At 47.7% G+C, this 27778-nt stretch overlaps 2 protein-coding genes across 2 annotated transcripts; one reads left to right on the top strand and one right to left on the bottom strand.

Annotated features, from left to right (window-relative positions):
• On the bottom strand, nt 1-27366 carry Pnldc1 (PARN like, ribonuclease domain containing 1). Its single transcript, XM_028866669.2, has 19 exons — nt 26991-27366; nt 26593-26650; nt 26249-26322; nt 23935-23974; nt 23163-23286; nt 22905-22993; nt 20421-20521; nt 17240-17316; nt 16940-17083; nt 15558-15627; nt 9032-9117; nt 7877-7932; nt 4022-4086; nt 3578-3631; nt 3404-3446; nt 1997-2096; nt 1579-1754; nt 1381-1479; nt 1-311 (listed from the first exon to the last, which is right to left on the bottom strand). Exons 1-19 carry the CDS (start codon nt 27064-27066, stop codon nt 239-241), a joined length of 1605 nt encoding a protein of 534 aa, XP_028722502.1. The 5' UTR covers nt 27067-27366; the 3' UTR covers nt 1-238.
• LOC114691372 (N-alpha-acetyltransferase 15, NatA auxiliary subunit-like) lies at nt 10527-12900 on the top strand. Its single transcript, XM_037200322.1, has one exon. It carries the CDS (start codon nt 10711-10713, stop codon nt 12691-12693), a length of 1983 nt encoding a protein of 660 aa, XP_037056217.1. The 5' UTR covers nt 10527-10710; the 3' UTR covers nt 12694-12900.
• Nucleotides 27367-27778: the final 412 nt, after the last annotated feature.

The following is a 27778-nucleotide window of genomic DNA, read 5'->3' as shown; positions in this document are numbered from 1 at the left end:
TTTTGTTTGTTTGTTTTTGTTTTATCATCAGTCATATTTACGGAATTTCATATTCAGAACAGAATATCTACAAAGGACCACACAGGTCTGCCTGAAAACATCATATTTACAGAATCTCACATTCAGGACAAAACAAAGTATCTACAAAGGACCACATGGCTCTGCCTGAAAACAAACTGGTTCAGACAGACGAGCCGTGAGGGCCATCTCGGGGAGCTAGGACAGAAGCTGAGGCGGCTCACTGCACTCTGGGGCTCCATCTTCCCAGGACGAAGGCAACCATGGCCCAGGTGGTGACGATGCTGCAGACTCTGTAAGACAAGGACACCGATGAGGCCTGGGCGGGGCAGGGTCTGCCTGGGGACCAGCACAGGCTCCGCTCTCCATTCCCTCCCCCCAATGTTGTCCAACCAAAGGTCTTTTTTTTTTTTTTTTTTCTTGGAGACAGGATCTCAAGTATCCCAGGCTGGCCTCAGACTTTCTATGTGGCCAGAGATGCCCTTGAACTCCTGGTCCTCTACATCCCAAGTGCTGACAGGTGTGGACCACCACATTTAGTTTCGGTGATGCTAGGGAAGCTACATCCCCAGCACAGACGTCATTTCAACCATTCTCTAGGTGCCAGTGGAGTCTGCCTCTCGGGGTCAATAGAGAGACGCTGCTTTCCCCAGAGATGTAGGTCAGAGACTGGCAGGACAAGAGGCTGTCCGCAAGCAGACTGTCCACGGCTCACTGGGGCCCCAACCTCACCCAGGCTGGACCATTTCACAGCCATACTTGCTCCCTGGTGCCCCTCCCATCGGCACGGGAGGCTGCAAGGCTTTGCAGATGGGAGTTGGATTATGTCCCTCCTCCTCTCAGTCCCTCAACACTCGGTTTCTCCCGTATCCACAGCCCTCACAGGCACAGACCCCACCGGATGGGACCCATTCCTTACCTGATCCCTTTGCTTGTTCCCTTCACTGGCCCTCTGCTCACGGGGCACCTCCATTCAAGGGCTGCTGCCCCTGCCTGGCTGCGTTCCCCACAGCCTGGCTCACTCCTTACTTCCCCGAGTCCTACCAAGACTCCCATCATCTCCTCTGCACTCCTCACCTCGGGTCTCTCCCGGTCCCCACCCTTCCTTACATTTTTAATATGCATGTCACCAGTGCCACATACAGTCCACTCAGTTGCTTATCACCTTCCTGTTACCTCCCAACCAGCTCAGAGTTCCACTCTGGTTCACTGAGAACGCAGGGCCCAACACTCACTCCAGTGGGATGTTCTGAATGAGTAAGCGTTGCATCACACCTATCAACAACCGCTTGACAACTCAGAGCAGTCAGTGGACGGGGCCCGAATCAGACCACATGGGACCTCGGCGGGCAGGTCACTCACTGTAAGAGGCAGGTGATGTTGGGGGAATGTCTCCAGTAGCGGTACAGGGAGACCTGCAGGGTTGGATGGCTCCTGTACTCCTTCAAGACACTCCGGGCACTGCCAAAAGAAGTTGGCTCACGTCAGCAGACAGTGTGGCCAGAGCCCCTGAAGGCCGGGAGGCAGGGAGGAGAGAGGGGCCTGGACTCGGGTACCTACTCCTTAAACTTATTGGTCAGGAGCAGGAACTGGCTTCGGGTGAAGCGCCTGACATCGAACTTGCAGAGGTTCTGGAATTCACGGTAGACCTGCTGCTCGCTGACCCCAGGCCACCTCCTGACGGTGAGGATCAGCACAGGAGGGCGGATACTGGGGTAATCAGGGCCAGAAAAATTCTAGGAAAACAAAACCGAGAGAGATTCATGCAACTGAAAACGCTAGAGAACCTAGAAAGGGCTCTACCTGGGGCTGGAGCAGAAACGAGAGAAGGAAGGAAGGAGCCAGTCTACGTGGGTCTTGACAGAAAAACCGGAAGGAACCAGTGTCACGGGGAGCACCTCCTCCTCGGCTCCCACTGCGCTTCCCTCAGAACCGCGGAGCACACGCCGGGTGAGGGAGCAGAGTGAGCCATACTCACAATTTTAGGAACCCCAGCTCGGATAAGATTCACTTGGTTCACGTAAGGCGCCAGCACATCGAGGTACTGAGGGAAGGTGGGATCCTGGGCAGGATCACTGCTGCAGGGACAGAGAAAACCCGGAAGCCCTCAGGCACACAGGTTTCTGTGCAGGTCCTCAGTCATAGCTAAGGCTCTGGGGGGAAAGCAGGGGAGAGCTGCCTCAGGCACCTCTCTTTCCACCTCTCCCAAGTCTTGGGGCTCCTTTTGGTGGGCTTCCCTCACACATAACAAGCCGAGGCTGGACCAAGAGCTTCTGGTCTCTGCTGACCAGCCACTGGCAGCAGGCTCGGAGAATGAAGGGTCCTCGTTTGGAGGAAACTCCACTTTATCCTCTCTAAAGTGACGGCACCCTTGACTCCAAACGGCCACCCCTTGCCACCAGCTGCACCCCAAATGCAGGTCCCAGAGTCGGCAGGCCGGCACAGCCAGGAGCTTCTCTAACCTGAGAAGGGTTTGCAGTCACGCAGCTAAAAGGAAGGAACAAAGGGAGTGAGCCCTGGCCGCAGGCCCTGAGCCATGCTACCTGCCACAAGCAGCTCACTCTGTGCCGGCACACAGCACCTGCCAGCGGAACCTGAATGCTGCCCCGTCAGAGGGAAGAGGAGGACCAGCCGGCAGGCTCCTCACATAAGCTCTAAACCTCACATCAATATGTCCCACAGCATTTGTATTTATATCTGTGGCCAAAATAGACCAATTAAGGCGGTTCCTAAATTAACAGATTATAGTTCAAAACATTTCTAGGCCAGTTCTGAAGAACGGGTCAGGTCACAATGGCGATAAAATCCTTCTGTGGGTACCCAGTCCTACGGAATTAATGTGACCCACCAACAGCTCTGTCACACATCAAAGGTGCTCTTGGTGCTCACATGCCAGCTCAGGGGCATCAGGATGTCACCACCAGGGGCAATGCATTTATGTACTGATTTGGGTTTCTGTGTTCCTCCATCCAGGCACCTCTCCTGGTCACCGTACTCCCTGCAACCTTTATGGACCCCTGTGATCCGTAATTCATCTGAACTCTTGTCTTCTTGCCTCACTGTCATTTCCAACAGCTGTGAGAACACTTGGAGCTGACAAAGCCCAGGCACTGAGCCAGGACGTTCTCTAGGAGGAATTAGGATGCTAGTCAAACCCTGATGTGGGTCCCCTGATGTGGGTCCCCAACTTCCCCATTGCCAAGACAGGGGCAGGACCCAGGCAGGAGGCGGGGAGGCAGGAAAGGGCTCCTTGCTTCAACACTGACTGCTGGCTCCGGGTGAGAAACCCACAGAAACACATTCCTTCTCTTTGGTGGTCCTGTGACCCAGAGGTCCTGGCTGAGACCTGGGGACTTGGTAACAGGATGGAAGGGAGGACACTCACCCATGCACCCTCTGCAGGAGCAAGTGCGCCACCTTCAAAAGAACTAGAAGAAAAAGCTAGAGATGTAACCGGTCTCAAGGCTTGTGGAAAAGTGCAAACTCAACTCTATGTGCAACCCAACATGAACCCAGCACACATCACCAGAGCAGACTGCCCTTCTGAGGAACATGTTACCTGACCCGCAGAGGAAGGCGTCATACGCTGCTTCGTGGGGGCACTTGGTCTCGGCTGAAGTGGTTTTCCAAAAGAGAGGAGTCAGGCAGTGATTAGAAGACATCATGAGGGAGAAGTCCCTCCCCATCCCACTCAACCACCATGGCCATTGTGGCACACACTGTGTGCCCTTCTCCTGCCCATAAACATTTGTCACCCTGGTCCTCGCCATGTAGAGAGGGCAGACTACACCCCACCCATGAAGAGAAATCAGGTTCCTGTGACCTGAACGTTCTCTGGCTTAGCATATCTGGAAGGCAGAGCTGTGTGGAACAAAGGCAGGCAGGCCAGGAAGGAATGCCCACCAAAACCTCCACAGCCTGCTGCCCGGGGGACCACAGAACCTTCAGCTCCGCCCCAGGGTACTTGGCCAACTGTGCAGAGGGCCAGAGCTCAGGGACATACCGTATTTTTTACACTGTCTCGCATGAATAATCACTGGTCCAGAATTCTGAGTGGGATTCAAGTTACTATTAGGGGAAAAAAAGGGCGGGGGTTAAAAGATCAACTCAGTGAAAGTAACTCCTCCTCTTGTCCCCAAGCTTCTTAAGTTATAAAGATACACACTCAGCACGTCCTTTTTAAAAGGTGTGGATCCAGTCGAGATGGTGCACGCCTTTAATCCCAGCACTCAGGAGGCAGAGGCAGGCGATCTGTGAGCTCGAGGCCAGCCTGGTCTACAGAGTGAGTTCCAGGACAGCCAGAGCTACACAGAGAAACCCTGTCTCAACCTTCTCCCCGCAAAATGTTTTAAGAATAAAAGGCATGGATCTAAGTATGGACAGATAAGGTCTTGACAAGGCCACAGAACAAGAGAAAGATAAAAGGGACTCTAATTGGACTGTTCCAGGCTGTGGAAAACATCTGGACACCACATAAAACAGGCAGCTGCCTGCCCTGTGGAGCTTGGAGTCTCTAGGTACAGAGATAACCACATCGTGTCCTGGGGCACAAACAGAAACTCCAGGGTCCTTCCGGATAGTGGCATCAGGTCACCAGGCTGCCAGAAGCAGGCGGCACTGGAGTATAGTCTTGAGCCACGTGAACTAACTTGGCTGAAGGAATGAGTGGCGGTGTGCAAGCTGAGAAGAGCAGGGAGCAGTGAGGAGCAGATCTGGCCCTTGTGGAAAGCATGGCTGCAGACCGGGGGGAAGGTGCTCCGAGGCCCACGGAGACTTCCAAAAGCACTGAGATCGCAGAGGCAAGAAGACAAAAGGGCCAAGCCAGCCTGGGCTACACGGTGACCTCAGAGGCAGCCTGGTCAACTTAGTGAAACCCTGCCTCAAAATAAAAATATTTTAAAAAGTGTTGGGATGTGGGCTCAGTGGTTGCCTAACGTGGAAAGGCCTTCGGACCAATCCCTGCACTATAAAAACCAACAGCTGGAAACAGCTGTGGTCCTGAGAGTGGAGAGAAGAGAGGTTATAGGGATATCTACAGGGAAACAGCAATTGGACACCACTGGGTAGGTAGGTGTGGGTGGCACGGCTCTGAGGCCACGTGGCTCTGGGCCCAGGGGAGTGACCGCATCTGAAAGCATGGAAACTTCTACCACATTCGCTCCCACCCAGAATCTTTCCTACTTATGGACGCTGAGCTTCTCTGGGCCCTTATTTCCTTACGTGAATGGCCATCATGACTGTCCCTGTGCCGCGTACCGCTCTCAGGGTCACAAGGGTTGTCAACAGCAGTGACGGCTGCTGAGTTTCAACAGGCAGAGACCAAGCCCAAGGCCTGTTCTCAGCCTCCCCCATGGCTGACCTCACCTGACCTCACCGCCACCTCCTGAGTTACAACAGGGTTTTAGCTGCTCACTTCATAGATGGCGAGGCTGAGGCTTCTTCAAAGTAAGTTATGAAACCAGTGAGTGTCAAATCCTGGGTTTAAATCCAGGAAGCATGGGATCAGAGTTTGGGAGTTTAAGAAAAATTCTCCCCTCACTCTAGTGCCCGCTTAATGGACACGTGGCCATCAGCATTGAGCCTGGTGCCCTAAAGACTCAGCAGATGCTGCAGGCCCTGGAATGGGCCTAAGGGACAAAAGTGAATATTAGGTTGAAGATGTCTGCAGGTCATGCAGGGAAGAAAAATGGAGAAGGAAGATGGTAGAGGACCTTCCAGAGCTGCCTACTCTGATGGCTACAGCGGCAGCTCAGTGGCAGAGCTCTCAGCTCTAACGCACGAGGCTGTAGGTTCAATCCCTGATGCTTCAAACACACAGAAACCAAACAAGAGGACAGACCAGCCAACTGTGACCTGCGGCTGCCCAAGGGAGTGTGTGGTGGTGACAGAGGGAAGGAGGGGTGGAGGCTGCTGAAAAAGGGTGCTGGGCAAGGGGGGGGCTGGGGAGGGACGGACACAGACGGACGGACACACGGATGGACGGACGGACTCACGGACGGACAGACACACGGACGGACGGACTCACGGACGGATGGACGGACACATGGACAGACGGACACACGGATGGATGGACACACGCACACACATCCTAGGAGATGAGGAGAGACACAATCAAGAAGACCAACCAGCCCTCCCACCAGAAAAGAGAAATGCAGAGCACCCCCGGCAGAGGAGAAAGCCCAAGCTTCAAGGCGCCGTAAAGCGAGCCTTGACCAGCACAGGTGCGACATCCTGTCAAGTGCCAGCATAGGTACCCTGAGGAACGCGAGAAGAGTGAGAAAACCTAACAGCAGTGGGCATGCGTGAGGCTGCTGAAGGAACCAAAGACAAGGTGGGTCACTTGTCTCCAGGGAGCAGACATGCGACCACACTAGTTTTAGGCACCTCACCAAAGGAAGGCTTCCCTCCAGGGAAGGAGTTCTGACCCTTTTTATTCCACATATTTCACACACGTCCATGACAAAACCACAGGGTTACCGTGGGAGCCAGGAGGAAGGTCAGAAAACGGGTAGCTTGGTTTTAAGTTTTAAGTGGTGATGGTAAGAGAAATGAGAGGTGGCGGCTTGGATCCCCAGGGAAGGAACAGGTGGGCAGAGTCCAAGAGAAGGAAGATGGCGAGGAGAGGACAGTGAGCCCACAGAGAGCAGCCCTGCAGGCCGCAAACAAGGAAGGCATGTGGGCTACAGTTCAGCTGTGAAAGTTCTACCCCAGCACCCCACAAAACCAGGCATCCTGGTACACGCCTGTAATCCCAGCATTGGGGAAGCAGACAGACAGGGAGACAGGAGGATCAGAAGTTCAGGCCCGGGGGCTGGAGAGAGAGCTCAGTGGTTAAGGGCACTGACTGCTCTCCCAAAGGACCCGGGTTCATATCCCAGCACCCACATGGCGGCTCACAACTGTCTGTAACTCAAAGATCTGACCTGCAGGCAAAACACCAATACACATAAAATAAAAGTAAATTTAAAAAAAAAAAAAAGAAGAAGAAGAAGAAGAAGAAGAAGAAGAAGAAGAAGAAGAAGAAGAAGAAGAAGTAGTAGTAGTAGTAGTAGTAGTAGTAGTCAGGCCATTCTTGGCTACATGGGGGGTGGGAGAGTGGGGGGAGGCCTGCCTGGGACACCTGAGATCCCGCCTCAAACAACTGAGACGACTGTGTTTGTTGGTGACAGGGGACAGTGGTGAAAAATGACAGCACCTGTCGAGTGTTCAGGGGGACAGGCAGCAGGCTGACTTGGCCTCTGACCTCTGATGCCTTCTTCTCAGAAGTGGGGTCAAGAATGCTGTCTGAGGCAGGACAAAGGCATGAGCAGCTGGGTCACAGGGAGCTGTACCACAAAGTTACTGTCTTGTTGTCCAACAAAAAGCATGCCAATGACATACAAATACATCAAAGCCAGGGAGCTTGTGCTGTGGGCGGTCTTTCTGTACGCTGTGAATGTGTGTTGCTCCCATTGGTTAATGAATAAAGCTGCTTAGGCCTATGGTAAGGTAGAATAAGAGCCAGGCGGGAAATCCAAGCTGAGAGACAGGGAGAAGAAGAGCGGAGGGGGTGTGGGGGGGGAAGTGTCAGGGCAGACACCATCCCAAGGAACAAGATGCCAGCAGACCGGTAACACCATGGCCACGTGGCAAAATATAGATTAACAGAAATAGGTAACAATAAGCCTGAGCCACAGACCAAACAGTTCATAATTAATAATAAGCCTGTGTGTTTATCTGGGACTGAGCGGCTGCGGGACACAGGAAAGCTTCCAGCTACAGGCCTGGAGTTAGTTAAAACCAGAGAAACATCTCAGGGGTCCCTTGTGGCTTGGGCAGCTGAGGCCACCAGGCCTTGCTCCAGAAGCCCCTTCCTCACCTGCTCAGCACGTCATACACTTCTGAGAGGTTGGAGACTCGTGGGAAACGCAGTTCCTGCAATCGTGAAGAACAAGGCACTGGGTTTGGGGTCAGCATCTGCTACAGGCCTCACAAAGGGTCACTATCCGGACCTGACAAATCCCGGCCTCAACACCTCCCCCCGCCCCCACCCTGGGGGACCTATCTGCCCTATTGCTTCTCCAGGGTCAGGAGACCAGATGTCCTGATAATGCCGGCTAGAAGTAAGCGTCACCCAGAGAACTCACACCTTCTGTTTAGGGAAGTATGAGAACACAGGAATCTGAGACTTTGGACTAAGTCCGGGCCATACATGCAGAATACCCGGCATTCTGGGATCAGAAGGTCTTGGGGTGACATCTGATTACTAAGTCCCAGAATCAAAGATGAAGCAGGTGAAAGGTCAAGTATTAAGGGCCTCTCTGGGCAAACCTGTACCAGACGGAGACCCCCTTCCGGTTCTGCTGCCCCTCCTCCAACAGCCACTTTGAGCCACCATCCCGAGACTTTAGAACACTGATGGATTCCCCTTGCTGTTACTCTGTTTAATTCCTAACAGCATTTAAAGCCATTCAGTGCTTCTGTTTTCCACAGGTAGTGTGTGACCTGGGCTTCAGGACAGTCACTGGGCAGGGGGGAGCTTTCAAAATATCACCTGGCTCCACTCTAGACCATACATGAAGTGGACGGCAGAGCTGGGATCAGTCTGCAAACTCCCTTGTGATTTTGTCAGAGAACCCATGGCCTCAGTACTTCTCCAGACTTTATGAGGGGTCTCTCATCCTTTAGGCTGACCCTCTCTAGGCATCCCTCTCTCTAGGCATCCCTCTCCCTAGGCATCCCTCACGGGTTTATAAAATATGTACTGAGCTCTAAAATAAGCTGTTTGGGCCAAGCATGATGGTATACACCTCTGATTCCAGTACGTGGAAGGCTGAGGCAGGAGGGCCTAGCCAGGCCCTCTCTGAAGAACAGAACAAAAGCCCCCACAAAACCACTGCGCTGTTATCCAGTGAAAAGCACACATCTACACACAAAGACAACAGAGCTGGGACTCGGAATGTGTTCAAATCCAGAGAAAGGGGTCACCTGCACAGACTCAACAGCCCCTGCCCTAAAGCAACCTGCTCATTACCTTCCAGATGTCCTTTGTCACATTCTTGGTGTCAATGAGGACAGGAAACAGGCTGTGGATGTTCTGCTTAAACTGATCGTAGCTTTCTGAGGGGAAAGTCCAGATGGGGACACGTGAATTTGTGGGCTCGTGGGAACAACACAGACCCACCCTCGAGGCTAACTTGCCATTAGCGCTGACCGGTAACAGACAGAACAGACGAGGATTGGAAATATCCGTAACCCTCATCCAGGGTTGTGACGCTCCAGACACATCACTGCTGCCAGTTTCTATGGGAAAGGTCGTATGGCTTTCCACCAAACTCCAGGCCCTTCCTACCTACAGCCACCATCGGCTAACACAGTCCAAGACAAAAACCAACCGAACACCTTATAATTAAGAAAAGCCCCCGGTAGGAGAAGGGTTTCTGATGGGCTCCTGATAGGTTATACTCTGGGCGGTTACCCCGCATACAGCTAATGAGGCTGACTGCAGACAGACCCTCGCCACACATGCTTCCCATACAGAGAGGCCCAGGGCTCTCCCACCACACTCCCCTTTCCTCCCCAGTGGTAACTTCCGCCAGGTCCTCTCCCTGGGGTCCTTGTGTCCACCTGAGTGCCGTTTTCAACACTGTGGTTTCTGACACCTCACCGGACGTGTGAAAAGGTCCTGACCCCTTCCTTCCTTCCACAGGTCCCTCCTGCACCGTGTGGCTGCAGCACCTCGCCACAGCCACAGGCCCCAGAGCGACAAGGACCGCTCCAGCTGCGGCGACTTCTCCACGTGCCTCACTTCCCCTTTCCCATGATAACTTTTCCTGTTTGCTCGGGCTTTCTGAGGGCCTCTTACTATCTGCCTTTAAATTCTCCAGCATGCTCCAACGTGGCTGGTCTTCCCAGGCCTGTTTTGCAGAATTCCTTCCCAGAGTTTTCCGCCCCTTTCCATCTAGTGTGCGGCACAGCTTTACAAATTTACTTAATCCCTCCACCATGCCCAGGTGGCTACTGCCATCTCAACTCACTATGCTACCCTGCCATTTGTCCATCCCCAGGCTCCAGCAAGGAAAAGGAGCCTGTGTAGTCAACGAAGCAACGTCTGTTAGGTTTATAATGGCGTGAGGAGGAAGCCAACCTGAAGCTCAAATACACACTATTCACAAGTATGTCAGGACTCAGAACAGAGGGAAAAGCCAAGGCAGTAAGCAAGGAATGGTGGGCTTCACACAATTCCGATTGTGCCCAATGTCACAGCTTCGGGCACAAGAAGAGGGTGTGTAATCACATTAACCCTCCTCGAGGAAGTCTCTTCGTCTCTACCCAGAAGACGGTACAGGGGCTGGAGAGGTGGCTCAGAGGTTAAGAGCACTGGCTGCTCTTCCAGAGGTCCTGAGTTCAATTCCCAGCATCCACACGGTGGCTCACAACCATCTACAATGAGATCTGGTGCCCTCTTCTGGCCTGCAGGGATACTGTATACATAATAAATAAATCTTAAAAAACAAAACAAGGGAAAAGGAAAAAAGGAGGAGGAAGAGGTGTCAGGACCGGGCGGCGCGGCGACCCCCCGAGGCCTAGCGGCGGCGGAGCGGAGGATTCAAGGCTGCAGCGCGAGCTTGGGGAACGGCGGCGGCGGCGGCGGGCGGACAGACGGACTGACCGAGCCGGGCGGTGGCGGGAGCCGCGGGGGGAGCCGGAACCATGCCGGCCGTGAGCCTCCCGCCCAAGGAGAACGCGCTCTTCAAGCGGATCCTGAGATGTTATGAACATAAACAGTATAGAAATGGATTGAAGTTCTGTAAGCAAATCCTTTCCAATCCCAAATTTGCAGAGCATGGAGAAACGCTGGCTATGAAAGGATTAACGTTGAACTGTCTGGGAAAAAAGGAAGAAGCTTATGAATTGGTTCGCAGAGGTTTGAGAAATGACTTGAAGAGTCATGTGTGTTGGCATGTTTATGGCCTTCTTCAGAGGTCAGACAAGAAATATGATGAAGCCATTAAGTGCTACCGAAATGCACTGAAATGGGACAAGGACAATCTTCAGATCTTAAGAGATCTTTCCCTACTACAGATTCAAATGCGAGATCTTGAGGGTTATAGGGAAACAAGATACCAATTGCTTCAGCTTCGACCTGCCCAGAGAGCATCATGGATTGGTTACGCTATTGCTTACCATTTATTAGAAGACTATGAAATGGCAGCAAAAATTTTAGAAGAATTTAGGAAAACACAGCAGACATCTCCTGATAAAGTGGATTATGAGTATAGTGAACTCCTTTTATATCAAAATCAAGTTCTTCGGGAAGCAGGTCTCTATAGAGAAGCCTTGGAACATCTTTGTACTTATGAAAAGCAAATTTGTGATAAACTTGCTGTAGAAGAAACCAAAGGGGAACTTCTGTTGCAGCTGTGTCGTTTGGAAGATGCTGCTGATGTTTATAGAGGATTACAAGAACGGAACCCTGAAAACTGGGCCTATTACAAAGGCTTAGAGAAAGCACTGAAGCCAGCTAATATGTTGGAACGACTAAAAATATATGAGGAGGCCTGGACTAAATATCCCAGAGGACTGGTGCCAAGAAGGCTACCGTTAAACTTTTTATCTGGAGAGAAGTTCAAGGAGTGTTTGGATAGATTCCTAAGGATGAATTTCAGTAAGGGTTGTCCACCTGTCTTCAATACTTTGAGGTCGTTATACAGAGATAAAGAGAAGGTGGCAATCGTAGAAGAACTAGTAGTTGGTTATGAAACCTCTCTAAAAAGCTGTCGCTTGTTTAACCCCAATGATGATGGAAAGGAGGAGCCACCAACCACATTACTTTGGGTCCAGTACTATTTGGCGCAACATTATGATAAAATTGGTCAGCCATCTATTGCTCTGGAATATATAAATACTGCTATTGAAAGTACACCAACATTGATTGAACTCTTTCTTGTAAAAGCTAAAATCTATAAGTATGCTGGGAATATTAAAGAAGCTGCCAGGTGGATGGATGAAGCCCAGGCCCTGGACACAGCAGACAGATTTATTAATTCCAAGTGTGCAAAATACATGTTAAAAGCCAATCTGATTAAAGAGGCTGAAGAAATGTGCTCCAAGTTTACAATTGAAGGAACATCAGCAGTGGAGAACCTGAATGAAATGCAGTGCATGTGGTTCCAGACAGAGTGTGCCCAGGCATACAAAGCCATGACCAGATTCGGTGAAGCACTTAAAAAGTGTCACGAAATTGAGAGACATTTTATAGAAATCACCGAAGACCAGTTTGATTTTCATACGTACTGTATGAGGAAGATTACCCTTAGATCATATGTGGACTTATTAAAACTAGAAGATGTTCTTCGGCAGCATCCATTTTACTTCAAAGCAGCAAGAATTGCTATTGAGATCTATTTGAAGCTTCATTACAACCCTCTTACAGATGAGAATAAAGGACACGAAGCTTATACAGCAAATATGTCTGACAAAGAGTTAAAGAAACTACATAATAAACAAAGAAGAGCTCAAAAGAAAGCCCAGCTAAAAGAAGAGAAAAAAATGCAGAAAAAGAAAAGCAGCAGAGAAATCAGAAAAAGAAAAAAGATGATGATGATGTGGGTATTGGAGGCCCCAAAGAAGAACTTATCCCAGAGAAATTGGCCAAGGTTGAAGCTCCATTGGAAGAAGCTATTAAGTTTTTAACATCATTGAAGAATTTGGTGAAGAACAAGATAGAAACTCATCTTTTTGCTTTGAGATTTACTTTAGGAAAGAAAAGTTTCTTTTGATGCTACAATCAGTAAAGCGGGCATTTGCTATTGATTCTAGTCATCCCTGGCTTCATGAATGCATGATTCGACTCTTTAATTCTGTGTGTGAAAGTAAAGACTAACCTGAAACAGATAGAACAGTATTAAAACAAGAAATGAATTGTGTTTTTGGAGCAACAAAACAAAAGAATTTTAATGAAACTTTTCTGAAAAGGAATTCGGATTCATTGCCACATAGATTATCAGCTGCCAAAATGGTGTATTATTTAGATTCCTCTAGTCAGAAACGAGCAGTAGAGCTGGCAACAACACTTGATGGGTCCCTCACCAACAGAAACCTTCAGACCTGCATGGAGGTGTTGGAAGCCTTGTGTGATGGTAGCCTAGGAGACTGTAAAGACGCTGCTGAAGCTTATAGAGCAAATTGTCATAAGCTTTTCCCTTATGCTTTGGCTTTCATGCCCCCAGGATATGAAGAGGATATGAAGATCACAGTTAATGAGATAGCTCTGCAGAAACTGAAGTACTGGCCAATGAATTTGAACATCATTAAACAAGCAAATGGAATGACTTTGGACCATATTAGTATATAATATTTTTGTCACGCACCTGCTGCATTGCTCTAACTTACACAGAATGAGAGGAGTAAATGTTCTTGCCTTCAAATAGTCTTTTACGTTTTTTATCCTGCTGAAAACTATATATAAAATATCTAACATTATAGGATATAGGTTCAGTTTCTTAAAAATTAAAAGCTGCTAAAATTGAAGGGTTTAAAAAATTCCATATCCTACTCCTATCTTCCCTGCCCATGTTTTTAAACTAATTTATATAAAATCTAGAGGCTATTACAGCTAACATAGCAGGTGTGTGGCAGAAATATTACTTTAAATTTGTCTTGTGAGATTTTACTATATCTCAGACAGCATAAATGCTGTTTTAGCACTGGATTCTTTCACTGAGCACAAAGAGTTGTTGGGACTTTAGCATCTGACTGATTTTGTTACGGGGTTGATTCATGACCATAGGAAGTATGCAATGTGAATCACTATGTACAGAGCCATCTACAACAGATGCTTGACATTGTAGAGCCTGGGACGCATAGCTACCAAGCAGATTATATGAAACCTAGAAGGTGTTCAGTACGCGTGTTGTGTTTCCAAAATTTGCTGTACATGATCAGTTTGGTGTTCTTGTACCACAGTTTTTAACTGAAGGAACCAGTTGGAACAATCTCAATTTTTAACTAAAACTTGAAGAACTAAAATAACAATGCAAACCTTTAGCATTGTTTTGGCCAAACTTGTTAAAACTGTAATGCAAGAACCAAATGCACTGTGATGTGGCACCAACTAATTAGCAAGCATGAAATTTTCACCCGAGAGTGAAAAAAAGAAAATCTACCATGGCTTGAAGTTAAAGAGTAGAACTCCTGACTACCATTCTATGACTGATCAAGAGACTAATAGTTAAAAACCTCAGCAGGCCTTGTTCACGATATGCAGAAAAAAGTGCTGCAGTTTAGATACCTCTGGAACTTTGCCACAGTGTCACAGGTTTGTAATACTTGAAGCCCTTCATTTCTAAGAATATATTTCTTGCTCAGTTGTTTCAGGCAAGCCCAAGACTTTGTAATTTCTAAAGGGCCCAAGATTTTTTTTTCAATAACAGACCAGCTTCTTTTTCTTGCAGTTACAAATGTAATTTCTTTTTTTTGTTGTCAAACATAAAGTACCAAATATGATGCAATAAATTGTTTTGAAAAACAGTTGTGTGAATATTTCCACTAATCCAAGTTGGGCTTCTGTGAAATACACAGGTGGAAACAGGTTGCAAGCCAGAGGCAATGCAATGCACTGTAGGGCTAGTACAGAGGGGAGCTTTTTAGAGTGGGGTAGAGGATGGTGTCAGGAAAGTTCCAGAATGAAGTAGAATGCTGCTCCTTTGTTCAGATTTCACTGAGGGCTAGGATTGTGGCAGGTCCTATGAATGTAATAATTTGAAAGGAAAACTAAACACGACTATTTTGATTGGGAAAACGAGCCTTAAACACGTCAAACCTGTACACTGAGAACTAGCCTCAGGCTCAATATTCTCTTTATGTTTGCAAGGTCTGAGCAATTAAGTTTAAGTAAAATGAATTAAGTGTATATAAAATTGAACTTTTGTAGTATTTTAGTTATAGATAGTTCATACGCTAAAGGGAATTTTCAGAAGATCAAATTCTTTTATTTCATAGTACATGATCTGCATTCCACATCCCAGTCTAACGTTAGTGATACAAAGATAATTACAGTCTGAACTCCAGTGCTTTGCTTTAACAGGCCCTGTCTCAGGAACATCTTAACAGATGGCAAAAAAAAAAAAAAAAAAAAAAAAAAAAAAGTAAACTTTAAACAAATTTCTCCTGTGAGTGGCAACTGAGGCTCTTATTGTATGGAAAAACACTAGTGCTACCTCTGCCACTAATTCAGTGTTCGAGGAAGCACCAGCCATATAGTAGGCGTGTATGTGTGGACTTGTCTATACTCTACTGTATATCACAATGAAATCTATCTGTCTTGGCAATGTTCAAACGATGTAGATTGTCTTAGGATGAATACTCAGAAGTACTCAGAACTAATGCAGATGCCACCCGAGAGGAGCTAAATTCCTATCATGTATATTGTATTCCACCCCAATTTTACTGGAACTATTGAATAAATTGTTTATTTTCTTTCAGGTTTAAAAAAAAAAAAAAAAAAAAACAAAACAAAACACAGACCTGAGGTTAGGAGAGCACAGCCTCACCCCTACCTGGAAGAGGTCGGAAGAACTTCTCATGGAGATGCAGTAGGTCCATCATCATGTTATGTCCGACCAAGGGCTACTTGGAGTAAAGCAACAGGTAAGAGAAAGGGAATTCTAAACTCGGCTCTGACGCTGCTCGGTCTGGAATCAGGCTTTTGTTTCTTTCACTAAAGTCACAGCTCTACATCACCTGATACTCCAGCATCACGGTCTCAGCTCCCGCTTAAGGTAAGGGGACTGCTGAGATGGAAGGAAACAGAGAGGGAGGGGGAGAAAGGGGGAGAGGGAAGGAGAGAGGGGAAGAAAGATGGAGGGGGAGAAAGGTGGAGGGAGGAGAAAGAGAGGAGGGAGGGGAAGGGGGAGAGAGAGATGGAGGGAGGATGAGGAAATGAGTGAACAGTGGAGACCTCAGGCAGGGTACACACTGGGACTCTGAGGAAGACACAGCTTCTCTAAGCAATTTTAGGTACTTGTTAAAATTCCTGTGCTGCAGGAAGGGACAAAACACAGAAGCATGTCACACGCATAGTCTTTCCTCAAACTGAGCCACCACAGGCAAACAAGGCTGGGTCCATGAAGCTGGTCAGCAAAAACAAAGAGTCACCTGACAATTCTACTAGCAAGTCAGTCCATGTTCTATGGGTGTTTGGGCTGCATGTCTGTCTATACATCATGTATGCCTGGCGCCCACGGAGGCCAGAAGAGGGAGTCAGACCCACTGGAACTAGAAATACAAATGGCTGTGAGAGACCCTGTGGGTGCTGGGAATCTATCAACCCTGGGTCCTCTGCAACAGCAACAAGTGCTCTTAACCACGGAGTTATCTCCCCATCCCCTGGGAATCACTTATTGTGAAAAAGACATCTTTAATCTTTTCTTGGCCTTCTGAATAAGGTTAAGTGAAGAAAGATTTTTTTTTCATTTAAAAGTGCACTTTTAATTTTGTGATTTGTTCATTTATTTATTCGTTTATTTATTTATTCATTCATTTATTTATTTTTATGCCATATGCCGTTTATTGAAGGAGGGAGGAGGTCTTAAATACAGGCTTACAGCACAATGGGAGAACCCCGAAGGGCAGAAGTTCACTACTGATGTTTTACAATCTTGCATCTAAGCAGTTAATGCTCATTATGCAGGATACACGGACAAGGAACTTCCCTTAAGCATTCAGGAGGGTGAAACCTGGCAGAGAATTAGCATAAGGAGGATATCAAGGTCAAGGTCAGCAATCAAGGCAACAGTTACCCAAAACAGGGGCCAGGGCCCTACAGGTCCCTCTTTTACTGAAAGATAATTTTATTGGCAGAGAAGCCTTCAAAATCCACCACCATTAATACAAAAGATGATGGGAAAAAACAAAAACAGGAAACACAGATGCTTCCTACCTTCTGGGCCTTCACCAACATCTGGAAAAACACAGAGAAGCCCCTTGCAGAGAGAAGGATCTGCTCCTTCCAGCAGCTGACTTGGTCGCAAGAGGCATGCTCAAGGTACCAACGATGAGGCTGGCTGACCTTCTTCACAACCACCTGCCGTGATGATAAAGAGAGAGTGCATGCCTGGGGACGCAGCTGGAAAGCAGGCACCTCTTTAACACGGAATGAAGGGACAGACGGACGTGGGGGGGGGAGAGAGAGAGAGAAATGAGGGGGCTGCTAGGAAGGCACAGCTGGGTGAGGACTCACCCCCTCGTCTTTCAGCACTGTCCAGATGTTGGGGAGGGCCTGCCTCAGCACCAGTTGGACCTCAAAGGCTTGGAACCCTACAGTGAGGAAGCACAAGGTATGCACAGACCCTGGGACACCATCGAACTTTCCAACTTTCCTTCCCCATGGGAGACGGCTGAGAAGAATAAAGCTGAGGGCCTGTGAGTGGTGGACTGCACCGGAAACCTGCTTCCAGGGCGCCCAGGCCACGTGCCTGCTGGGATGGTCTAGGGCCAAGTCCTCAAAGGTTGGGGTCTCAGGAATGCTCTTCAGTTGGGGACACTCACCTGGTTGTTTCTGTAGTTTGCAGCTGTTGATATGAACCCTGTTAGAAACTAGTACTAGTTACAACTCACAAAAGGCACTTCAGTAGCAAAAAGTTAAAAATAACACTTATGAAAAATAACTGGTGGGCTGGAGAGATAACTCAGTGGTTAAGAGCACAGGCTGCTCTCCTGGAGGTCCTGAGTTCAATTCCCAGCACCCACATGGTGGCTCACAACCATCTATAGTGGAATCTGATGCCCTCTCCTGGAATAAAGGCATTCATGCATGCATGCATACATACATACATACATAAAAGAAATAAAATCTAAATAAAAAGAAAAAAAACACAAAAAAATGAGTACATCTAATAAAATTTTAAAAAAAGGAAAGAAAAAGAACTAGTTTCTCAAACAAAAATATTTAGTAAATTGGGTGTGGTGGGGCATGTCTTTGCTCCTAGAACTCCGGAGCAGAGGCAACCAGACCTTTGTGAGTTTGAGGTCATCCTGGTCTACCTAAAAAGTTTCAGGCCAGCCAAGGCTACACAGTAAGATCTGTCTCAAGAATAAAAGAGAAACAGGGGCTAGAGAGCTCCATCAGTGATTAAGCACACTTGTTGCTCTCGCAGAAAACCTGGGGTCTGTTCCCAGCACCCACGTGGTGGCTCACAACCATCCAAAACTCCAATCCTGACCCCTAAGACATGCACATGGTGCACACATAGGGGGGGGGCGCGACACACACATACATAAAATGAATCCTTTAAAAAATCTTTTAAATAGTACATTTAGGGGAAAGAGAAATGCAATGTCTAACTTCTACTGGCATCACATCCACTTCTGCATCTGATCTACTGTGCTATGTTGTGGTCCTTAAACACTAGAAAAATGAAACAAACAAAAAGACCAAAACCAGGCCCGACAGATCCGATGGTAGAAAAGAGAAAGTCGTCAGTCTCAAGTGACTCTGGGGGCGGGGAGGCTCTTTGAGGCTTTTTGGAGGTGGAGGAGCTTTTGCTTGTTATGAGATAGGGTCTCACCATGTAGACCAGGCTGGCCTGGAACTTGGTATGTAGACCACACAGGTCTGGAGCTTGTAGAGACCCACCTGCCTCTGACTCCCGAGTGCTGGGGTTAAAGTTGTGTGCACCAGGCTGCTGGCTGCGTACGGTCTTGGTATGCTGTTTAACGTCCACTAACGGTAATCCCTTAGGTACTGGCTGTTACTAGGGAACTTCGTCATTGGGTGGCACGAGACCCATTGGCCTGCCCTGGGCCTTGCTTTTGGAACAGCATAAGCCCATTACTAGGAAGTCGCTGGCTTGCAGTTCTGTCTGTCTTCCAGACGCTCACACAGTTCACTAGGCCAACACCAATAGAAAGCATGAATACACACAGCCACTGACCTCATCAGAAAGGTCGCTGTTGAGAGGCTGTCAAGCTTATGGCAATGGATCCAAATTTCTGTTTTGTGGTTTTTGTTGGGACAGTCTCGTGTAGCCCAGGCTGGCCTCGAACTCACTATACAGATAAAAGGATCCTGAACTCCTGATGCTCCTGCCTCCACATCATGTGTGTATCGCCACATCTGATTTCATGAAGTGCTGGGGATTGAACCCAGGGCCTGGTGCATGCTAGGTAAGTGCTCTACCAACTGAGCTATAGTCTCGCTCTTCTACATACCTGTTTCTTATGGCTAGCAAACAGAGTCTTAAAGTGACAGGATTTTCCATTTGAGGAAAATGACTAAAAATACCCAGGTCAAAATAACCTCAGGTCTAGATAATTTCCAGTAGAAGTAATATTCCACTAAAATAAAAAAAAAGAAGAGGTTGGCAAGATGGCTCAGTGGCTAAGAGCACTCGCTGCTCTTAGGACCTGCGTTTGGTTCCCAGCACCCACATGGTGGGCTCACAACCATCTGTAACTCTAGTTCCAGGGAATCCAATGCCCTCTTCTGTCCACCTTGTGTACCAGACATGCATGTGGTGCACATACATGCAGACAAAAGAACAAAAGAGCCATACATATAAACAACAAATGCTACAAAGAAAAATTTTTTTTTTTTTTTTTTTTTTTTTTTTGCAGCACAAACAGCTGGGGCTGGAGATGCCACTCAGTGGTACTTACTTAGGATGCACAAGGCCCTGAGTTTGATCTCCAAGGCATGCACACATGCACTCGACTGATCCAGGTCTCCACTGAAAACGCTACCCAGGTGCTCACCCCCAACACAGCCACTCGGCCGTCCACGGCAGCGGTGCAGTTGGCACACTTGTTTTTCCACACTTAGGCTGACACACCGAATTTAAGTAAAAGGCGACCAAAGGCTGGGGCTTGACAAAACTGAGAACGTTATTTCCCGCCGAGGAGGGTCTTGTGTAAAGTTTCCTTTCCGACCCGAGCGGCCGGGGAGAGTACAGTGGCTACCAGCTGAGGTTGAGCCGACCAGAGCTAGTGCCATGGTGCAGGTGGGTTTCACCATCATCATTACGGCACAAAAGCATTAACATGTCATGGCCGAGCAACACTCTGAAGACAGTTTCGACCTCACAGACTCTGGGGCAAAGGGTCCACAGACCTTGCTCTGAGCACTGCTGCCCTAGGTCATAAACTGCTGTAAGTTACTAAAACAGGCACTCCAGTGGGATGGTAATGATCGGCTCAGGGGTGAGTCTTACTCTTGACACTCAATGCAGGTTAAAAAGCCTTTGAGACTTGGGAATTCAGGTCAGGACTTTAACCCCAAGGATTAGCTACCTACTGAGCAAATATCTCAGACTCAGTCATGAGGCATCTTAGATCAGGACTTATAGGAAAGAGAATGTGCTCCCCACCTCCTGGTGCATGACACCCCCATGCTCCCAGATGGGGAGGAATGGCCTCCTGCCTACCAGAAATGCCAGACAGAGTCATCTGGTCACCTTCCTCAGCCAGGTCCAGCCACCGAGTCACCTTGTCAATCACCACCTTAATTTGGTCTTTATCCAGAGAGCTGAAAAATGGACACAGGAAAGCAGAAACGTTGACGGAGGTCATACCTAAGACAATCCTAAGACTAATGTGCCTGGAACCTCTGCTTTTAACGCTGTGACCTCATAGTGAGAATTAACAGCAACAATGAAAATGCTCATTTGTTCTCCACATCTTTTCGGGCAAGAGGAAGGCAAGCTCTTATGTCTGCTCTTCAGAGGTCCACAGGAATACAAGCCAGCTTTGATGGGGTGGAAGAAGAGCAAGCGCCCTGCAGTGCACACTACTGCCAGGACATCCGTCTGCGCTCCCCGAGGATCTGTAATGAACTGGCTGGAAACACGAGGAAAAGACAAGGACATGGGCGAATCCTCCCTCTTGCTTGTCTGTCAGAAATCAAAGCTCTTTCTTCAACACTTGAAAGTAACAAAAGATTCAAAATTCAGACTGGGGGCTGGAGAGATGGCTCAGCGGTTAAGAGCACCGGCTGCTCTTCCAGAGGCCCCGGGCTCAATTCTCAGCACCCACATGGCGGGCGGCTCACAACCATCTTTAACTCCAGTTCCAGGAAATCAGACACTCTATTCTGGCCTCTGTTGGTACCAGGCACACACTGGTGCAGACATACATGCAAGGCAAAACACCCACGCATTATAAAATAATTTTTTTAAAAAATTCAAATTGAAAAAAAAATTCAAATTGTTTTCCCTCTGTTTTTATTCTTGAACTGTGAGGACCGTTTAATTCGAGTTGGAAGGGAAAAACAACAGGGCGTGCAGGCTGTAAATCCAGGAGACAGCTGTGGGAGAAGAAGACAAAGAGGAGGCAGAAAGGCGGCTGTGCCGTCGGAGTCAGGGTTCAAGAAATCGAGCGGATTTGGCAATGGGGGTCGGCAAGAAGCTGAGGGGAGGGGGGAGGCTTCAGAGGAACAGTGGGAAAGTCCACAAGGTCAGAGCAGGCATGCTTAGAATCCTGGCGGGTGTCCAGAGAAAAAGGGAAAGGCGCCCCCCTCTGAAAAGCAGGCAGGCTGAGCAGTAAAGCTCTGTAAGTGACTTCCTGTCTTTCCTTTCAAAAACCCTACACTTTTGTATGAACATCAATACTAAATACAAAAAAAAAAAAAAAAAAAAAAACAAAAAAAAAAAAAAAAAAAAAAACAAGTTTAAAAAAAAAAAAACAAAACAAAACAAAACCACCAAAATATCCAAGATTATCCAGGCCATATGAAAACCACACTTCAGAATCAAAGCTAATTGATTTTTCTTTCTGATGAAGGTGAAAAATCTCAATCCCAAAGAACTAAATAGTTCAAAACTGGCAACTAAGTGGTGGTCATAGCTCACCCCACCAGACCCAAGCTACCACCTCACTGTGGTCACTGTGGACCTTAGTGCAAACCTGTGGGAGGCTGCCAGGTCTGGGCCTGCCAAGGGAGGTCACTTTGTCCAGCGACATAGACAAGGCCCATGTTGAGCAGGGTCAGGCCGGCTAGGGCCCACACAGACACACTGGAGTCTTAGCGCCCTCTGTGCCTCCAACAGAGTTATCTTGTGAATCCCTCAGCTCACACCACAGATTCAATTCCTGTCTCTTTAGAGTTAATAAACTTAAGAGTTCATTTCTTTCTTCCCTTTCTTTTTTTTTTTTTTTTTTTTTTTTTTTTTTTTTTTTTTTTTTTTTTTTTTTTTTTTTGAGACAGGGTTTCTCTGTGTAGCTTTGCGCCTTTCCTGGAACTCACTCTGTAGCCCAGGCTAGCCTTGAACTCACAGAGATCCGCCTGGCTCTGCCTCCCGAGTGCTGGGATTAAAGGCGTGCGCCACCACCGCCCGGCTCTGTTTTTCTTTTTTAGAGATGAGGATCTTCCTATGTAGCTCAGGCTGGTCTGGACCTCACAATCATCCTACCTCACTCTCTTGAGTGCTAGGGTGACCAGGGTGTCCCACCATGGTGGATCCTGTATGTGAAGGGTACTGGCAGTGGGAGAGAAAGCAACCTGTCCTTTCTCGAGCATTCTCTACCACTTTGTGAGAGTGTCTGTCTCTCACTGGCCTGAATCTCACCAAGTCCGCTAGGCTGGGCGGCCAGCAGGCCCTAGAAACTCACTTCTCTCTGCCTCCCCAATGCTAGGATTATAAAACCATATGTTTTAAGGATCAAACTGGGGTCCTCTGAGGCAAGCGTTTTAGTAACTGAGCTTCACCTCCCAAACCACGTTTTTTAATTTTCAAGATTAATGTTCACATGGGAGTTGAAAGGAGATGGGAAAGAGTTTCGGCCTCTCAGGAAAGTATAGGCGGCCAAATCCGTCCCAGCTAAGTGTGGACGGGTGGGCCAGCATCCCCATCTGGAGAGGAGGATGGAAACAGCAACAGGAAACCAAAGGCGCGTGGGAATGTGAGCCCTACCTTCGGACTCTCCAGTTCCCTCTCAGGATACTGTGCTTAATTTTCTTCTCCTGTTCTTCATTCATATATGGGATTCCATTTTTGAGGAACTGAAGACGGGAACAGAACAAGATGCCTAGTTAAGAGCTGTCTGAGGGCCGGGCAGCAGAGTGAGGGGGAACACCTTGGCTTCACGTAGACAAGGGGTGGGGGGTGGCGACTCAGGACATTCAGGGTACCCCTCCACAGCCGCCACGGCCCCCTTCTCCAGGTCCATACCTTGTTATAGTCGAAGCCATACTGATTCAAAAACTGAACACTAGACGCCTGGAAAGAGAACTCTGAGTCCAAGATCCCAAACGTTGTAGGAAAGAGAAAGAAGTTACAGGAGTGGGCTACATACCTATAAAGGAGAACGTGATGAGAAACCTCAAACTAGAACAGGACAGACAGAAAAACCAGCCAGGCGCATACATCATCGGGCCCTGGGGTGGGCTAGATTTTCATTTCTTAAGTATCTATATGTTTTCTGAAGGCTGGATGTATTTTAGGTGCTCTATGTAGGGCCAAGGAAAATAAGCGATGATACTGTCCTCAGGGAGCAAAGTCTAAAGCAGAAATAGGCCCATGGCCCACTCAAAAGATCCCGATGTTCAGCCAGAGCAGCTGGGAGGTAACCCCCAACACACACAGGGTCAGCCTCCTGCAGCAGCTTCCCGGCAAGGGTGTCCCCAAAGATGCAGCATTCTTTTGACTGATGGTGCCTGAGGGCTTCCAGGCAGCTCAACATCTCTCTGGATGTCAGCACACTTTTACTAACTCCCCGAAGATGCACGAGGGCCAGCTGATGGAAAGGAGAGCCAGAACACTTAAGACACAGGCCAGGAGAGGCCCCACAGGAAAGGTACTACTGCCAATCTGCAGAGCACGGTATGTATGCAAGAGCCAGAAGTCAGAACAGAGTGTCCAGGACAGAGTGATTCACACACCCAGGACAGGGCTGCCAAGCACGGACGGGAAAAGCTATGTGTGTTATAGTCGTTATACATACTTGTTTGACTCTCCTTCAATGCTGGAGAACACAGAGAGCCCTAGAACAGCAAAAGCAGAAGTAATGAATGCCCAGGCAAAGCCCCCTGATGTCAGCCAAAGACCAAACCTTCCCACGCTTTGCACCCACAGACTCGGAGGGGGCTGCAGAACAGGCAGGGGTACAAAAACCTTACTGAAAAACAAGACTTGCAGCGAGAGACCTGCCATACCACAACTTGTGCTGAAATTACCAAAATGTAATGGTGGCCAGTTTTCCAAGCACAAGAAGTATTAGATCAGCATTTTCATAGCTTTAAAAGGAGCCAAGAGTCAGGCCCAATGGCACACACCTGTAGTCCCAGTACTTGGGAGGTGGAGGCAGGAGGATTAGAAGTTCCTTCAGAGGCTAAGGCAGGAAGATTTTTGTAAGTTCGAGGCGATCCTGGGTTTCGGTGTAAGATTCTGTCTCAGGAAAGATGGTTCAGTGGGCAAAGGCACTTACGTGTTAGCCTGGTGACCTGATTAATCCCTGGGACTGATTGTAAGGGTGGAAGGTAGAATGTACCCCACCAAATTAGCTTCTGATTTCCACACGTGTCCCCACACTCATAAATAAGGAATAAACTTTAACTCAAAACCCACAAAAAAAGACAGATTTGATTACTTTAAAAATCCCTGTATTACTAAGTAAATAAGCCACTCAAAGTGGAAAATTTCCAAAGTTCTCTACAGAACAAAAAAACTTAAGAGCAATTTCTTGTACTTCTCAAATATATAAGAAAAAAAAGAGGCAGCAAAGTCCAAAAACAGAGGAAAGCAGATGTGCGCACACATAAATGTTTCTCTCCAGAGAAAGCAGATGTGCACACACATAAATGTTTCTCTCCAGAGAAAGCAGATGTGCACACACATAAATTTTCCTCTCCAGAGAAAGCAGGGGTCCGTAAAACTTGGCCCAGAGCTTGTATCTGTAATTCATTTTACTGAAAAAGTCAGGACCCCCATTACAAAGGCAGGCCTTGTAAAAGAAATCACATCACCTGCAAAACCTTAGGTACTATCTAGTCCTTCACATAAAGTTGTTGACCCCAGTTATTATAAAATGTAAATCGGAATAAAACTAAGAGTAGTTTTTAGACGATCAGGTTGGGTTAAAATTTTTCAGACTTTCCCAGGGTTTTCGTATGGGAATGTACACTCACTGTTGCTGGTGTCGGTCACTGAAAACATTGTGAACGGCTGGCAGTATTCATCAACACTTGAATGCACACTCTAATTCTGCAGTCTCACTGACAGAACTATTCCAGGTGCACAAAGTGCAGTCATGTGTAAATATGAAGGCCGTCAATATTGCAAATGCATTTAATTATAAACAAACAGTTACTAAATAGACCTTATTTAGGACACTAAGTCCTAATCTGTAGTTTGTAATACCATGGAACCACGAAAATGACCAGGTCTGTATGGGAACACAGACTTCCAAACGCTATCAAATAAAGAATAAAATAAAAATCCAAAATCTAAACTATGTGTACAATTCTGTTCCTGGAGGTTTTCTTTTAAAAATCATACACACTGGTGCCGGGGAGATGTCTCAGTGGTGACAGGGGATCCGTTCCCAGCACCCACATGGTGACTCATATCCATCAGTAACTCCAGTTAGAGGGGATCTGACATCCTCCTCTGACCTTTGTGGGCATGTATACACATGCAGGCAAAACACTAAAGACATATAATAAATCTTAAAAAAAAAAAATTAAATCACATATACTCACTGACACATACATTTTTGCTCAAATGATGGAACAGGTTTAACAGTGATTTTCGGGCTGGAGAGATGGCTCAGAGGTTAAGAGCACTGACTGCTCTTCCAGAGGTCCTGAGTTCAATTCCCAGCACCCACATGGTGGTTCACAACCATCTATAATGAGATCTGGTGCCCTCTTCTGGCGTGCAAAGTTACATGGTGGCAGAATGTTGTATACATAATAAATAAATAAGATTTATTTTAAAAAAAAAAAAAAAAAAAAAAAAAAAAACAGTGATTGTCCCTGACATTGGTCTGTCTGGATCACAAAATAATGCTGGTAAATTCTTGCTTGGTCAAAAGCCACTCCCACCACCTTGCACACAGTAAACGCTACAAGTGGTACACACACACACACACACACACACACACACACAATGAAAACGGAACAAGCATACAAAGCGACACACAATATCTTTGAAAAACGGTCAAAGAGCAACAGGAAACCTACACAGTTTAAAAAAAAAAAAAAAAAAAAAACACCTTCTTGACCGATCCGTAACAAAGAGCTAAACATCAGACTCACCAATCTGACAGATTGTAAATTGCTGAACACTCTGACGGGTCTTCACATACCACTCAGACGGCAAATCAAAAAGACTGTGAAGAGAGAGGCATCTCATGGCACCAGCGAGGAGGGGTCGGATGCCGGCACAAGACCTCTGGGGCAGGCTCAGCTACTCTCAATCAGGGCCCGGTTGTCCTTGTTACCACAATTAGGGAATGTGTACTATAGCATTTGGCCAACAAAAGCTCTCTCTCTCAACAGGTGGGAGCAACCCATCAAAAAAAATACCCAACACGGGGTGTCATTAAGGAGACACAGGCGAGGAAGGCTCCTCTCTGTGGGCTGTTAAACAGCGGCAGTACCTGATCTGCTGGGGCCGGGACAAGTTTGAACGCAGACCTGTGAACTCTATGTCGAGACCTACGGGAGAGCAAAGTAGACGAGTCCTCAGGCGGTGGTACACGTGTGCACACATACGCACACGCACACCTTTTGAGTACTCAAGAAGCCAATTTAATCAACAGCAGACAACGGGAGCCTGGGGTATGGTTTCAAACGGGGCTGTTCCGGACACCAGAAGCAGGGGCTGGGGGTGGGATGGCTTCCGGCCCCGTGGGAAAGCCTCCTCTCCTTCCTAGGGGCGCTCTCTGAACTCCTCTGGCCTGGAGACCGATCCTGTACTGAACCACACACACCAGTCCCCAGGCTCTCCCTGGCAGGCGACTCCGGTGACAGGGACTGCCAACCCCGGATGCCTTACCCACGAAGTCCGCACCCGCGACAAGCTCCTGCAGGAGTGGGAGGCTCTGTTCAAATTCATCGGCGCCCACGTCCATAGCCGCTGGTTCCAGGGCGCGCCGGATGCCGCCACGTGCCGCCCACGCGTTTCCGCTGCGCAGGACCTTAAAGCTCGTGCACGTGGCCCGCTACGGCCAGAAGCTGGTTGGTGCGAATTTGAATTTGCGTGTGATGCCCACAGCCCTGACCTTAACTTGCTGGGAAAGTGGAACCTGTTGCAATCAGCTAGTGTGGTCTTTACCGTGAAGCAATGCCTGCCTATGGTACCCAGTGACCAGTCTCCATGCTTACTAGTCTCCGGTCTGATATAGCCTCTCAGTTCCAGACTTACGGTATCCTAGAGACCTGGGCTTCTAAGTGAGGTGCTTCAATATATTTAACCTGGGGGGTGGGGGGGGCAGAATACATACCTTTGCCTCCACTTGGGTATTTATTGATATGACGTCTATGATATTGATATGACTCCTGTGCCATTAGATGCTGAATGCCTCAGAATCAATGTTTTTAAAAAAAAGGTATACGCTTACCATTTTTCTAAAATAATAATGAAATCTCAGAAGTAATATATCCCACTCCTGAATAAAGCTATTGAGGTACACAGTATTTGGAAACTGCACTAAAAGTCACCTTGTTTATATGACTTTTTCACATTATATCAACTTTCAAAGAGCTGCCATGATCTCCCCGAGCTCCAACCTAAGTTAACTTGCACGACGATTTTAATACCTAACTTTATTATGTATATTTTGC

This window comes from Peromyscus leucopus, chromosome 8a (genome assembly GCF_004664715.2).
Source record: "Peromyscus leucopus breed LL Stock chromosome 8a, UCI_PerLeu_2.1, whole genome shotgun sequence".
NCBI lineage: Eukaryota > Metazoa > Chordata > Mammalia > Rodentia > Cricetidae > Peromyscus > Peromyscus leucopus.
The sequence above is the reverse complement of the archived record's forward strand: the minus strand, read 5'-3'. Positions and strand labels throughout refer to the sequence as shown.